Raw genomic sequence first — 16,230 nt, forward strand, 5'->3', positions numbered from 1 at the left:
TTGAAGTTGGTATTAAAGTGAAGGGGTTTTCATATGAATATTTCAAAAGTAACAACAGGACTGGATGACTTGTTGAAGAAATTATTTCTCTTTTACCTCTGCAAAATAACAAGCTGGCAACAAATAAACAAAATATTATCAAAATAAATCACATGTCAAGCAAGCAAACACACACACACCTCACCAACTCCCCCTCCCACTCAAAATGCTCAATTTGTCTTAGGTTAGTGGATCTCTGAGTTGCTTATAAATGAAAATTAATAATGAATAATTGTTTTTGTTCATTTATGGGATTAATGCAAATGTTGCTAGTTAGGTGGGCCTGTGTTGCCTGTCACCAATGATGAATGGAAAAATAGATTTATGTCTTTACATGCCTTTGCTACAGAAATAACTAAGTATTGGAATAATTTGCTTTATTTCCATCAATAATATTTGCATTATTCAAACACTGTAGCAACATAAATAATCCATGGATCTCACTCAAAGAGGCAGCAGAGAGAAAAAGAGCTGCAACAGAGCAGGCAAAGAGTGAGAGCACAGTGACAGTGGGTGGTAAAACAAAGATCTAATAAATTCAGAGCACTGTGGGTTTACCTACACCAGGTGAGCTTCAGTAGCTCAAACAGGCTCTCACCATCAATCACTCAAAGGCAATTGCAGAAGGGCAGGAAATTTACCAACAATGGCCACGATCATCAAAGAATTCTAGGATGGGGAAGAAATTAAAATGAGGATCTCAAAATTAACAATCCCTGGATATCTTCCAGTGTAACCCATTAGTGACAGTAAAAATAAGAAGATGTGTATAAAAACAAGATGAATGTGTGGCTTCAACCATGCGGTGGGAGTTCTTGGATAAAAGGCTCCTATTCAAAAGGAGCTGGAGGCAGTGAGTGAGAGAGCTGCGGAAGGAAGCAATGATTGGGAAGATCAGGTAGGGAAGTGTGAATGGGAGCAACGGCTGGAAGGTTAGACAGGGAAAGAGCAAGCAGGAGAGTTGGGAAAGAGTTGGCAATTAGGCGGGATGGGGAGGAAAGCAGCCTGTAAGACAGTAAGAAGAGGTGAAAACCGAAAGAACTGCAGATGCTGTAAATCTGACTCAAAAACAGAAATTGCTGGAAAAGCTCAGCAGGTCTGGCAGCATCTGTGGACAGAAATCAATGTTTCAGGTTGAGTGACCCTTCCCCCAGAATGTCACCAAATCCAAAATGGTAACTCTTGATTTGAAAGTCTTTGTTTGTTTGATCAATCCATGTGTCTAGGAGGATGCAAATGATTATTTCTGGCACAAAGGAAGATGGTCATGGCTGTTATATTTCAGTCATCTCCTTTCCAGGACATCTCCGTTCTTCAGGGTGGTGTTATAGGCCTAAACATTTTCAACCACTTCATCAATGATCATCTCTCTATCATAAGTATAGAGGTGGGAACGGACGTTGATGACTGCAGTGTTCATCATCATTTATGACCCTCAGCTACTGAAGCAGTCCATGTTCAAATGCAACAAGATCTGTATAATATCCAGGCTTGGCCTGACAAGTGGACAGTGATATTCACACCGCACAAATGCCAGGCAATGACTAACTCCAATAAGAGACAATTCAACTGTCCGGTGATAAGCTGCTGTTTTCAGCCTGCTGATTTTGTGTATTTGGCATAACCACCTGATATTCTACAGGCATCAGTATGAGCCCTCTGAGTGAAACTGCAGCATTCGAAAGCCTGTCCACCTCCCTTACTGGGACAGCCAATTCAGAGGTAACTAAGCAGAAAACTGCACTTCTGGAACGGTGCACCAGGGAGCAGCTAAGGACATGGGACAGCTTGGGAGCCCGATTTAACCTGATGTGAGTGTTAAATAGCTGAGTGAAAAACCAGGTTAGAGACAAAGAAGAAACTGCAGATGCGGGAATCCAAAGTAGACAAACAGGAGGCCAGAAGAACACAGCAAGCCAGGCAGCATCAGGAGATGAAGAAGTCAATGTTTGGGGTTTAACCCTTCTTCAGAACTGAAGAAGGATTATAACTGAAACGTTGACTCCTCCATCTCCTGATGCTGCCTGGCTTGTTGTACTCTTCTAGCCTCCTACTCGTCTAGTCTAGAGTGAAAAGCCAGACGTACAGTTGCAGAAATAGTGTAGCACTGAATCTTTTCTTCACACTCACCAGTCCTGTACGGCATTGAAGGATTCTTCATTTGTGATGTCATACATTAGGATAAATCCCATAGCACCACGGTAATAAGCCGTGGTGATTGTCCTGTAACGTTCCTGCCCAGCTGTGTCCTACATAGAGGAAAACAATATCAATATAAAAAGCACCATTACATGTTTTCAATTCTTATTCAAAACTAAAATCTGCTTTAGCCATGTTTCAAAGGCATCTACAGCGACAACATGGAATACCGTATTAGTTCAGGAATTCTCTGGATAAGATGGTTGTGCTGCCACAACGTGCAAATTAGAATGGTGTCTTCATGAACATTTGGTAAAAGCTTTCATCAGAAGAATAGCTAAGTATGGGAAAACTAGTTAAAGGTAAGTGCTGTTGGTCATTATTTAAGATCCTGGCTGTAAAATTCAATTGCTTAACAGCTGTATTTCTGATACGATGGATGGACGTTTGAATCCAAAGTGATGTTCATTCCATGTGTGAACATTTACAGTGCAGACCTTATTGAGTGCCATTCTGGGCAGGGTGGTAATTTGAAAATTGGGACAGTGAACAGTAATATGCAGAGCAGGGAGACTCTGATTATCAGTCAGTATGGAACATTTAGTTGACTCCAACAGTGGCATAATTTACCTCAACATTCCAGCTAATGAAACCAAATCAGAAAGTGCTAAAAAATCCGAGTGGGTCTGGCAGTATGTGTCGAGAGAGAAACAGTTCATGCTTCAAAACCAATATAATCTTCTTTGAAACTGAAGCGGGCTGAAAAAGTGATGGTTTTGTGCTTTGGAAAAAGTGGCGAGGAGAAGCAAATGGAAATAAATGGCAAAGGTGCAAAAGGCAAAGGGTGTGCTAAGGGACTTGGATAGGAACTACAGATGAAAAGTAGGTGTTAATAATAAATAATACGTTAGCTATGCAAACAAGATATTGGGGTATGAGGGGGCTATTTTATTTTCTTTTATTTCAGTCATTGCCCCCTCTTCATCTCACTTCTGAACATGTGTTCAGCAGGAAGGAACAGATAATATTTACTAACCAACCTGTTCAGAGATGTTATTAAACAGCTCTGGATCTGGTAGGACTTGAACCAATGTCTCCTGGCTCAGGGATAGGGACACTACCACACAACACACCCAGTACTATTTCGTTCTCTTTTATATGCAGGTGCACTTACAGAAAGAATTTTTTTTCACATCACCAAATCAGCCTTGGTTCTATTTTCCCCCATCCATTAACTACCACCATTAAATTACCCGTGCTTCCCATTGAACTATTTACATGCAAAGCCTGTTTAGGTAAATGCAAACCATCAAAGGTGAAGGAAAGGTAGGGAGAAGAGGATCGGGCTAAATCAAAATGGAATTTGAGGGAGAACATCAGTGCTTTTTGTAATAGCAGCAGTGCAGTTTTTCTTGTTTAACCTATTTTACTCATCAACCTGTTCAGACATGTTATCACACATCTCTGGAACAGGTGAGACTTGAACCCAGGTCTCAATTTTGGTCTCTCTATTATAGGAAAGATATTATTAAACTGGAGAGGGTTCAGAAAAGGTTTACCAGGTTGTTGCTGGGAATGGACGGTCTGGGTTATAAGGAGAGGCAGGATAGGCTGGGACCTTTTACACTGGAGCTTAGGAGGTTGAGGGGTGACCTTTTCGAGTTTTATAAAATCATGAGGGGCATAGATAAGGTGAATGGCAGGTTTATTTTCCCTCGGTGGGGGATTTCATGACTAGGGGGCATATTTTAAAGGTGCGAGGAAAAAGATATTAAGAAGATATGAGGAGCAACTTTTTTACACAGAGAATGGTTCGTGTGTAGAATGAACTTTCAAAGAAAGTGGTGGATGTGGGTACAGTTACAACTTCTAAAAGACATTTGGAACAGATACATGAATAATAAATGTTTGGAGGGATAGGGGCCATGCGCAAGCAGTTTAGATTGGGATTATGGTCATCATCTTGGGGTAGGGACACTACCACTGCGCCACAAGTGGGCCTACTAATCCAGTATAAAGGCATCATTAGCTACTTTCAGGTGAGATGCCAATTGATTTTTACTGGCTATTGTGGAGTTCTTTTTTTCAGTGTTTGGCGGCATGTTCTGCTATTTAAAATTGTTGAAGTCAATAGGGAGAGATCTGAAGAAGTTGGTTCATAGTTCCACTCATTCCACTTGCTGCAATCAAATATTTTCCAGTAATGTCTGGCCCCCGGGCTTGCAGCATGATGGGGAGAATGAGCAAAGAAAACACAGAGGAGAACAGCTAGAAGAAGGAGGCAGAGGAGGATGGGGCAAAGGCCACTCCATCGAGGTCATGTTCAGCTTGATTTGATTTGATTTGATTTATTATTGTCACATGTAGTGTGATACAGTGAAAAGTATTGTTTTGCGTGCCATCCCGACAATTCATACCTTACATAAGTAGATCAGGATAATTGAACAGAATGCAAAATATAGTCTTACAGCTACAGAGATGCTGTCAGATGTGCTGAGTATTTCCAGTATTTGCCACTTTTATGTCTTTTAGTTAATACTACATTGCATAAATTGTGAAAAAGAAAGGTACATTGCTTGCTACATGCGAACAATGCCATGGGAGACCTGCCAGTATATCTAATAACAGTGGACCAAAGCAAAATAATGTGAACGCTGAAGTTCTGAAACTAAAACAGAAAGAACTGACGTAACTCAGCAAGGCTGGCAGATCAGATTATGCCCAATCTGACTCTCCCAAGAGTTTCAAAAAAAGGGATGGATTGGATTCAAAATTTTAACTCTCGAAATATTAACTCGGATGCTCTCTCCCCACATGCTGCCAGACCTGCTAAATCTCTTCAGCGTTTCTGTTATTATATCAAATAACTGACTTGATTACCAATACTCAAGAACCAAAAACATCTCCTCCCAGTTATCTTGTTATACAGCTCTCATTCCCAGAAGCAAGTTAATGGTTTTGAGTTTACAAGGCTTCAGCCAGTAGAATTCCTAATTAAAGTAGCTGCTCAATAATTGATAGGATTATATTCTCATTTCATTGGAGGAGAATTCTCCACTATAATCACCATTCAGTTCTTCAGACGTTTAGGAAAAATGATTCTGACTGTGAAAATCAGCTATACTCCTGACTTAGATACTCTGATTGAATTAATAAAGTGTTATGCAACCTCAAATCTATTCCTTCCTCAGATCCACTTTACGCCACTCAATCTCATAATCTGGGAAAGGTTTAGATGGTTCCTTACTATTCCTCTTCCAAAATTAAATGAACTATAGCTCCATAATACTTAATTAACTTGCTTCCTATATTGTTAGTTCTTGGTGTGACAGATACTTCGATTTCTCCAAAACTTGGGAATTAGCATGTTCCATGTAGTATCTCATGCACTTACTCTCATAGATTTTTAATTTCATCTCTAGCTAGATATTTTAAGTTAACAGTGTTTCTACATCAAGTTACAGAAGAATCAAAAGCAGCAACTACAGGAATTCTGTGCATATTATTCTGTACAATAATAAGTCCACTTGAATTTACAATGTCCTATAAATAAACCAGGGCTGATTGCTTCTGAAGTCAATGCAACAATTCAAATGTGGTTTTAGTAGGATAAAGCAGTTTTTATTCAGAATTACTTGTGTTCCTTATCACCAATATATTAAATTATATTAAAATGACATCAAAAATATTTATAAAACTGTTGTTTATAGTCAGCAGGAAAAGAACCTTTTGATTTTATAAAGTTTACGTCACAAAACATAATCGCCCTAAAGGAAAAGAAAATAAGAATGTGTATTCCTCTAGTGCCTTTCCTGACTCCATGACGTCTCCAATTATTTTTCAAGTATAATTTTTAAATGGCTCAGAATGGCTGATCTCACATAGTACACACAATTGGGGACATGGCAACTAACCTGAATACCAGGGCGATGGACATGGTAAATCAGAGTTCCCAATAATAATTGTTTGGCTGCCTCTGGGATATCTTTTCAGCACTCATTGTTCAGATCCATACATAAAAAATAGACATCAATATTTTCAATAAAGTGGGGTGGTACATCTTTTTTATTGTGCTGTATTAAGAAAACATCTAAGCTCCAAACATAGCCATACCTTTTGCAGGCAGCTGAAGTGAATTACTAGGAACCAGTACTAAAGTGATCTGCACCATTCTATAGTAAGTGTTCCCTTTAGTATAATTGTATAATGGTAACAATTAACCCAATTTGTATGGTATTTATTCTGGGGTTTGATGTGTCTTCAATAAAAAGCATAGTTGCTACAGATAGCAAAATATTTAATTACAATACAAGCACATCAAAAAATAGTTTCGCTGATGTCAAGTAAGTTAATGTTGGTGAAATAACCATCATGTTCTATTAAAATTGTATGCGAGATAGTCAACAGCTTTTCAACTTTTGACTTTTTAATTGTACACAGCATTATAAAACAAACCAATTATAGCATAAACATATTGCCTACCAAAATTATAATTTCAAACAAATGTTTACAAACACAAGACTAGATCCAAAGTATTTTATAAAACAGTAATGCAGATGCTGGAAGTCTGAAATAAGAGTATTAATTGCTTTTATTTGAAACTATTTTCTATTCCCCTCTTCAATATTCTGTAGTGATTGTATCCTCCTCGATGAGGGTTTGTGCTTATTTCCAGGCCTGTGTTACTGGCATCAGCTATCACATAGATGACAGAGCACGTGACTTACCTCAGAGATTTCCTCCTTCCAGAAAAGAATTTAATCATTGACCAAAGCCACTGAAAAATTTCAAGAAAACACTCCGCTACTTGAATGCAACAGCACAGCATATCTGAGCTAGAGGTACACCTCAATTACCATTTAGGTACTCGACAATCCCTAGGACTGAATATCAACCTCCACAACTTTAAGTATGATCTCTGTACTCCATTTTTCTTACAACCTCAATTCTGCCCTGAATGGGTCTTGTTTGTGGCTTTTTGCCTTGCTCTCAGCAGAGTGGACTCAGTTTCACCTTTCCACAGCTGACAATTGTCTGTAATCACATGTTTATCTCTTTTTCTATCATTACAATATTAAAAGGCATCTGGATGGATATATGAAGATGAAGAGTTCAGAGGGATATGGGCCAAATATTGGCAAATGGGACTAGGTCAGATTGGGATATCCGGTCGGCGCATACAAGTTGGACTAAAGGGTCTGTTTCCATGTCATAAACTGTTGAGATTCCTTATTTCGCAGAGATCTCTCTTTTTCTGATTCTCTCTCTATGATGAATTCCATGACTCTATGATGCTAATTCAACCTGGAATTCACAATTTTGGGAATTATAGGTATTTTTATTGTTATTTTTACATTTATTTTTCTGTCATTCAACTCATTCCCAAATTATTTGTCTCATGTATAGTTATTGCAACTAACCTGAATATTCTCTACTTTAGTAGTCAGATTGATTGAGTCCAGCTACTGAAAACATTTTCATATTACTGCAGTGTCATAAGCATTTCACTTAACAAAGGTCCAGTAGTCTACATTGATTCCAAGATTTTTATAGGACACACGTCAAAAGTCTCCAAAATAATTATTGCTTGCACAATTATACAACCTCAATGCAAACTGACCTTGTGATACAGCAATGAGAGATGAGGGAAAATAGCAATCACAGATAGATGTCTGCGATCTAGTGATAGAGGGCTTATGTACACACAAAATTCGTCATTAAATAAGTCATCCTAACACTGTATACATTTGGTGAAGCACTAGAACATTCAGTGCACAGCAGGCTGAATAGTGTGACACACAGCAAGAGATGGAGAGATGGAGAGAGAGAAAGGGGGGGGGGGGGGGAGAGAGAGAGAAAGAGAGAGAGAATCAGAAAAAGAGAGATCTCTGCGAAATAAGGAATCTCAACAGTTTAGCAGGATAAGAGAAGTGGGAGTTGATGGTGTGGAGAAGGAGAGGAAGAAGGTGAAAGAGTTTAGTTTGAACAGTGGAAAGCCTAAGAACAGAGCAGGATGAAAAAAATGCTGAACAGAAGCTGAAGAGAGAGGGAGAGAGAGAAAGAGAAGACTGCTAGAGAATTTCTTTATATATAAATCAGAGAGCAAAATGACAGCCCAGCTGTTTTTTGTTGAGCATAGAGTCATAGAGATGTACAGCATGGAAACAGACACTTCGGTCCAACCTGTCCACACCGACCAGATATCCCAACCCAATCTAGTCCCGCCTGCCAGCACCCGGCCCATATCCCTGCAAACCCTTCCTATTCATATACCCATCGAAATGCCTCTTAAATGTTGCAATTGTACCAGCCTCCACCACATCCTCTGGCAGCTCATTCCATACACGTACCACCCTCTCTGTGAAAAAGTTGCCCCTTAGGTCTCTTTCATATCTTTCCCTTCTCACCCTAAACCTATGCCCTCTAGCTCTGGACTCCCCGACTCCAGGGAAAAGACTTTGTCTATTTATCCTATCTATGCCGCTCATAATTTTGTAAACCTCTACAAGGTCACCCCTCAGCTTCCGACGCCCCAGGGAAAACAGCCCCAGCCTGTTCAGCAGCTCCCTGTAGCTCAGATCCTCCAGCTCTGGCAACATCCTTGTGAACCTTTTCTGAACCCTTTCAAGTTTCACAACATCTTTCCAATAGAAAGGAGACCAGAATTGCATGCAATATTCCAACAGTGGCCTAATCAATGTCCTGTACACCCGCAATATGACCTCCCAACTCCTGTACTCAATACTCTGACCAATAAAGGAAAGCATACCAAACACCTTCTTCACTATCCTATCTACCTGCGACTCCACTTTCAAGGAGCTATGAACCTGTACTCCAAGGTCTCTTTTTTCAGCAACACTCCCTAGGACCTTACCATTAAGTGCATAAGTCCTGCTAAGATTTGCTTTCCCAAAATGCAGCACCTCGCATTTATCTGAATTAAGCTCCATCTGCCACTTCTCAGCCATTGGCCCATCTGGTCCAGATCCTGTTGTAATCTGAGGGAACCCTCTTCGTTGTCCACTGCACCTCCAATTTTGGTGTCATCTGCAAACTTACTAAAATAAAGAGCATGAAAGCATAGGAAGGGTTAAAGCATGAAGACCACTGACGATCTGTTGCAAGAGGTCTGTAGAATGCAGGATGGGATAGGAATAGTGGAATGCTCTTACACCAATTAGCAGAGTAAGGTTGAGGCTGAAAGGTAACTCTGGCGAGATGAGATAACACACTTAGTAACCTTAGCCTCGCCTGCTAAATATCATTATAGCAGGATTTGGACTATAAATATTTGGGACATGACATTAAATATCTAATTAGTAGTTAGTAGTGTCAGCTTGAGACAGGAGACTATTGTAATAGATGGAATAGCTATATGTCTAATCATAACAGGTTAGTCTGGAATGGAAGATCACTGTAGCAGAGGTGATGATAAATATCTAATCATGGCATTAGGAAAATATTAAGTAGGATCTAGAATGAAAAACAATTGTTGCAAAAGCTAACGCTAAATATCTAATCGTGACATTAGAATAACATTAAATAGAATATAGGAAAAACTATAGGGGCACAACTAAAGCGATAATGGGAACTAACATCACTGGTTTATTGTGCAGCTGGAGTGAGGTAATTCTGATTAACATATGCTGATAAGCTAACAGAAACATCATAAAAAAAGATACAAAATAAACCACAAACCCTGAGATTTGTGGGCATTTGAAAATCCAATGGTCACAGTCCAACTACGTAAGAAGAACTAGCAGCAATGTTCTGCCTGGACAGCACGAGGAGGTAAGCATTAAATTAGTAAGCAGAACTTCAAATGTTATAATATTGGCACAGTTGTATGAGCCATGCACAAATTGGCATTGGGCACAAAGAGATGAATATAAGACTCAAAGTGTGTGGGAGAAGTGGATTCTGGTTTGTGGAGCTCTGGCATCAGTACAAGGTAAAGACAGAGCTGCAATATTGAGACAGTCTACACCTGAATACTGAGGATAAATATATTCTTACTTTGTTAAAAAATTAAAAGGAGGACCGACCATTTGTGAATAACTCAAGAAGTTAGGGAAAGAAAGCATCACATTTAAGGAAAAAGCATAGAGAAGTGACAGGTCAGATGATTACAAAGAATATGAATAATTGTAAGAAAATAACTAAAAGGTTAATCAGAAGGAATAAATTAGAGTACAAGAGAAAGCTAATGGGGCTAAAGGGATCTTTTCAGGATGGCAGTCAGTGACTAGTGGAGTTTTGCAGGTATCAGAGTTGACACTATAACTATTCACATTATACATTAACAATCTGGGCACAGGGAGCACTGATGACAGAAGGATTCAAGAACTGGAACTGGAGGATTGTACAGATCACAAACGGTGAAGAGGTTCTTACTCAAATAATGATAGTTGATGGATCAAATGGGGGACTTTCAAATTATAAAAGGTGAACACATGAGAGTAAAAGCCTCACCGTTCTTTGGTAGGGATTTGAAGTAGGTCAGGAGGAGGCTCATGGTGAGTAAACATTACATCAAATTGGTCAAATGCTCTGTTTCTGTGCTGTACAGGTAGAAAAAAATGTTTACACCAAGCATTAGATTTTTCTCCAAAAACTATGCACTGTGTCCTGCTTGCTTTAATATTCTTTAACAGATTTTAATATTCCCTAATTTTCAGTAAATCTCCCTCAGTTTAAAATAACTTGTTAATTCTGCTGAGCAGAAGTTTGTAGCAGAGAAAGCTTTTGGGTCAACTTTAATAAACACGTTTTGGATTAGTGGTGCTGGAAGAGCACAGCAGTTCAGGCAGCATCCGAGAAGCAACAAACACGTGCTCTTTGTTACCCTGACACTGTGAAGCAATCCATCGACCTTTGACCTTAAATCCCTTTATGTTCTTATAAACTTCAAATTTGAATTTTCCTTATTTTTGCCCACTACAAAGTTTGAACTTCTCAAGTCTCTCTCTAAAATTGGGAGTTTGTAACTTTGCTGACATTCTCATGAATCTAAGTCTCACTTTTTTTTCTTATTTATAACTTTCCTGTAACACACGCACAAAACTATCTGCATGACTCCAGCTGCTTACTTGAAATCCTGTTCAAGCTCAATATCATAATCTCCGATTTTTGTATTCAACAACTTTAGATACAATTCCAGCAATTCTGTCATTTTCGATCCCTTTTTCTCATTGTACTGCCATCTTTAATACCTATTTGCCTAAAGTCTCCATTTAAGTTTATTTACTTCTGTTTTTCTTTCCAAAATGTATTCATGTTCGGATTTAGAGGTTACGTTTTGCTGTTGTATGTTGTCCTAAATTTTTCTGCAGGAGCAAACTAAGGGATCATGTTGCTGTTTTTCAAAAAGAAAGTGAAAGACTGAGTCTGTAATTCAGTTTTATTAGCTTTCCTCCAGTGGCAATTAATATTTCACTTCTTTGTTCTGGTATTCTCCACTCTGTGCTGCAGAGAATTGACACCATATATCTAGTACAAGTTCAAGCCGCTCAATCCAGTTTGAAATTGGTGTTAACCTTAATGATAGACAGACCTACAGCACCAACAATTTTAGGGAAAATGAATTGTCATTTGGACAATTCTGGATTAATGAAAGAAATCCAGTACCGATTTTTTAAAGGTAAATAATGTTTAATTAATTTGGTTGATTTTTTTGATGAGGATAAAGTGATTGATCTAGTGAATATGGTCTTCCAGCAGCTTTTTGACAAAATATCCTACAATAGATTTTCCAGAAAATTGGAAGCCGATGGAATATAAGAGGCAGTGTCAACATTGATTGGGATTTGGCTAAAAGAGAGGTACCAGGGAATAATCGTGAATAGTTTATTTTTCAGACTGGAGGAATGCATACAATGGAGGCTTAGGTGGTCAATATTAGAAACACTGCCTTTCTTAATATACATTTATGACTCTAGTTACATGTTCAGGGTATAATTTCAAACATTTATGTGGCACAAAATTTGCAAATATTCTGAACTGTGAGGCGTACAGTGATAAATTTTAAGGGGATAGACATGCTGATCGAAAGGGAGGTTAGCAGGAGATTTGACACATGTTTGAGATCATAAACAGTTTGCATAGAGTAGCCGGAGAGAAACTGTTCCCATTGACAAAGAGTCAAATGCCAGAGGAATCTGACATAAAACGAATGGCAAAAGAACTAGAGGCAACATGAGGAAGTTTTATTTTATACGTTGAGCAGTTAGGCCATGGAATGCAGATACTCTCTAATCAGCCTGCTTTTAGACATGTCTGGAACAGGTGGGGCTTGAGCCTGGATCTCCTAGTTCAAAGGTAGAGGCACTAACACTGCACTACAAGAGCTCCCTTTAAGAGGTGGAACACACTACCTGAGAGCTTAATTGAAGCAGCTGGGGTTCATCTTTAAAACAATCTTCAATCGGGATTCCACAGTTAGAAGATCCAAAGCAAACAGGGTTGCCTGATTTCTGAGGAGGAAGCCTTGCTATTGAAACAAAAGTATTAGCATTATAACTTACTTATTGTCTAAACCTGAAGTATGCAAGTTGTGTGTGGGATTATGATATGGTTAGCGATATAAATGAAATTGAGGCAATTTAAAGGCTTGCTACAAGATTTTGCATAAATCAGTATAGGAAATACATCAATGTCACATCCTAGATCAAAGATTTGGAAGAAGAATCATTATAACAAAGGAGGGAAAATATAAGACTGACTGTATTCCATAAAATATGAAATGAAGTAGTGGGAATTGACAGAAACATATACCTCTCACTGGCAAAGACAAAACACAACATAGCCATCCACACAAACTACAAGAGCATTTCCAAAACAATGTATTAATAAACGTTTATTTCAAGGACGGTCCCAAAATAGAACATGTTGCCAGAAAAAATAATCACAGCTCCATCACTTACAATCTTCAAGACCCAGTTTCGGATTCTTTCTGCTTAAGTTTTCATACAGGACTGCAATCTCTACAAAAAATGCCTGCCCTAGCCAGACTTAGTCAGATAAAGCCTTCCTTCGGCTTCTTTTCAACTACTCTGGCAATATTTTTGAGTGAAGCATGGTCCAAGAATACATAACTCTTTCTCAAGCACTGTCAAAACAATATCTCGAAATCGATCTGTTTGCCTTTGCATCATGATTCTTCCAATGTTTCATGTTTGCTGTTTATTTCTCTCCAAAACTGACCAGATCCCTTTGCTGGCATAAGATATGAAACCACAGATGCCCAACTTGCTTTTGGAATGTCAGCTGTGAGGTGCCAAAAATAAATCAAAATGAGTTGGTCTCACTTTCCAGCATGAGGTTGATATTACTTCTTTTGGTATTTACTCACTTGTGAGATGTAGGTGCCGCTGGCTGGCCAGCATTTATTGTCCTTAAGAGGGTGGTGCTGAACTGCTTTCTTGAGTCGCTACAATCCACCTGCTGCGTGTTGCCTCACAATGCCCTTCGGGAGGGAATTCCAGGATTTTGACCCAGTGACAGAGAAAGGATGGCAATATGGGCATTAGCCCTTCCTGAAGAAGGGCTAATGCCCAAAACGTCGATTCTCCTGTTCCCTAGATGCTGCCTGACCTGCTGCGCTTTTCCAGCAACACATTTCCATCTCATCAATATATTTCCATGTCAGGCTGCATGAGTGGCTTGGAGGGGAACTTGAAGGTGGTACTGTTCCCATGTACCTGCTGCCCTTGTCCTTCCAAATGGAAGTGGCTGTGGGTTTGGAAGGTGCTGATCTTTAGTGATTTGCTACAATGCATCTTGTAGATAGGACACGCTGCTGCTACTGAGTGTCATTGGTGGAGGAAGTGGAAGCTTGTGGATATGGTGCCAATCAAGTGGTCTGCTTTGTCCTGAATGATATCAAACTTTTTGACTGTTGAAAGATAAGTGGGGAGTATTACATCACATGCCTGACTTGTGCTTTATAGATGGTGAACAGGCTTTGGGGAGTCAGGATGCAAGTTATTCATTTGGTAGTATTCCTAGCCTCTGGCCTGCTCTTGGAGCCACTGTGTTTACGCGGCAAGTTTATTCGAGTTTCTGGTCAATGGTGACCTGAAGGATGTTGATAGTGGGGGATTCGGTGATGGTAACACCACTGAACGTCAAAAGGCAGTGGTTAGATTGTCTCTTATTGGAAATAGTCATTGCATGTCCTTTGTGTGACGTGAATGTTACTTGCTACTTGTCAGCCCAAACCTAGATACTGCCTAGTTCATGTTGCATTTGAACATGGACTGCTTCAGTACCCGAGGAGCCATGAATAGTGCTGAACATTGTGTAATGATTGGCAAACACCCCGACTTCTGACCTTATGATGGACGCAAGTTCCACCGCCCAACAAATACCAAATCTGGTGTCCCTGTCTCATTATGTATCACTGTCTCTCAAATTCTTAGCAAGTGTAGGCCCAAAATGTCAATGAGCCAAACTAGTAACCACCAATTACCAATTACCAACTCACAAGTTTCATGAAAAATCTCATTAGTGACCTTGAACTCTTGAGCATGAGGTTTGAGTTCACAGATGAGTAAAGTACATAGAACTTTATTTTGCAGTAATGCCTGGGTAATAATTACGCAGAAGCACTTGATACTAACAGTGAGTGACAAATATAGAAAATGATAGCAGCAGGTGAACACTTAACATTTGTCACATCATCATGTGGAAATGAGACAACTTTTAAAAAATGAGAATGTCCAGTCCAATATGAAAATGCAGGGTTGATTTTTCAAATGTGTGCACCTGGTGCAAAGTGTTGATGCTGAAAATAACATCAAGAGATGGACCAAACATCATGAGCAGTAAAGCTGCAATTTTTAACATTACATTCCTGACAGTTCAATTCAGATAAACAGAGGGTATAAATTGATCATTACAAGTCAAATTTATAATTTGCTTCTTGAATTTAATTTACTGAAGTCAAGACTTTTGGATGCAACCAGAAATCTACACAATAACTCATTAGGAGAATATTATTCATCAATTACTTCCGCACTACACAATATAATATAATGAAACTAAAATTGTATTGCAATATTATCTGTTTGGCAGAAATTCCTCAGAAAAGTTCAGGTATTATACTTTGATAAATTGCCTGATTGCAATCTCAGAGTCTAATCAGCACAACAACCATTTACTAATTTGAAGGGTTTTTTTTGATAAATCTAAATTGGGTCCAGTTTTATTTTGTGTTTTTTCCTGTTTCAAACTATTCAAACAGTTACTGTAGTTTGTTCACAGAAAATACAATATATGCTAGTCATGAGAAAAAAAATGTATTACTATTAATTATGCTTACTTGTATGAAGACAATAAGTAGATTTAATCCTACTTTTGTAGAGATGATATTTACAATAAGGATTAAGAGATGTAGATGTTCAATTTACATCTGAAACCAAAGTCATGTCCAAAAGTTGCCATCAAACACAGCCATTTGTGGGCACTTTCCTCATTTATGTATGGACTGTCAATGGACATTAGATGTCATTGAGGCCGCCCAATATAGGTCGCATTTTTGGAAAGATGGAAAATTGGCCAGTGCAATTTGGCGCAAGGGGAAAAATATTTCTGAAATTTCCCATCCCACAAAAAATAGAAATTAATAATTTATGTGCCAATGGTTGAGTGGCCTACAGAGAGCCCCTGCAGAACTGGTGGTTAAATCAGTTGGTGCATTACGTGAATATGGCAGTTTGATGTGTGTTTATTACAATCTCGCCATATGTATATGATCATTGTAATCAGTGCCTATTAACTAATGATGAACCTCATGAAGAAGAACTGACTCTTCTATTTATTCATTTAAAAAGGATCCCTTCCCTTGTGGATACCATTCTCACAGAGCAAGAGGAACCAATTGAGACAGGTTAGCGATTTTTGAGAAGATTTGTAGCTCAGGTTGATGTTAAGTGTGTAAATTAGCTCACTGAGCTGGAAGGTTTATTTTCAGACATTTTGTTACCGTGACTAGGAAACATCATCAGTGAGAGTCAGTGACGTGTTAGTGGTATATCCTGCCTCTCTATTTAT

The 16,230-nt window shown here is 38.8% G+C and overlaps 1 protein-coding gene across 2 annotated transcripts in view; it reads right to left on the reverse strand.

The window, feature by feature from the left end:
• Positions 1–16,230, reverse strand: part of LOC122549408 (ras-related protein Rab-3C) — a 184,065-nt gene that overhangs the window by 56,481 nt on the left and 111,354 nt on the right. For both annotated transcript variants that reach the window (XM_043689200.2, XM_043689190.2), the window contains exon 3: positions 2,170–2,288. In XM_043689200.2, coding sequence (XP_043545135.1) covers positions 2,170–2,288 — 119 coding nt within the window. The remainder of the gene's footprint in view (positions 1–2,169; positions 2,289–16,230) is intronic.

This window comes from Chiloscyllium plagiosum, unplaced genomic scaffold (genome assembly GCF_037043375.1).
Source record: "Chiloscyllium plagiosum isolate Xiang-an unplaced genomic scaffold, Cpla_swu_hap1 HiC_scaffold_1, whole genome shotgun sequence".
Taxonomy (NCBI): Eukaryota; Metazoa; Chordata; class Chondrichthyes; order Orectolobiformes; family Hemiscylliidae; genus Chiloscyllium; species Chiloscyllium plagiosum.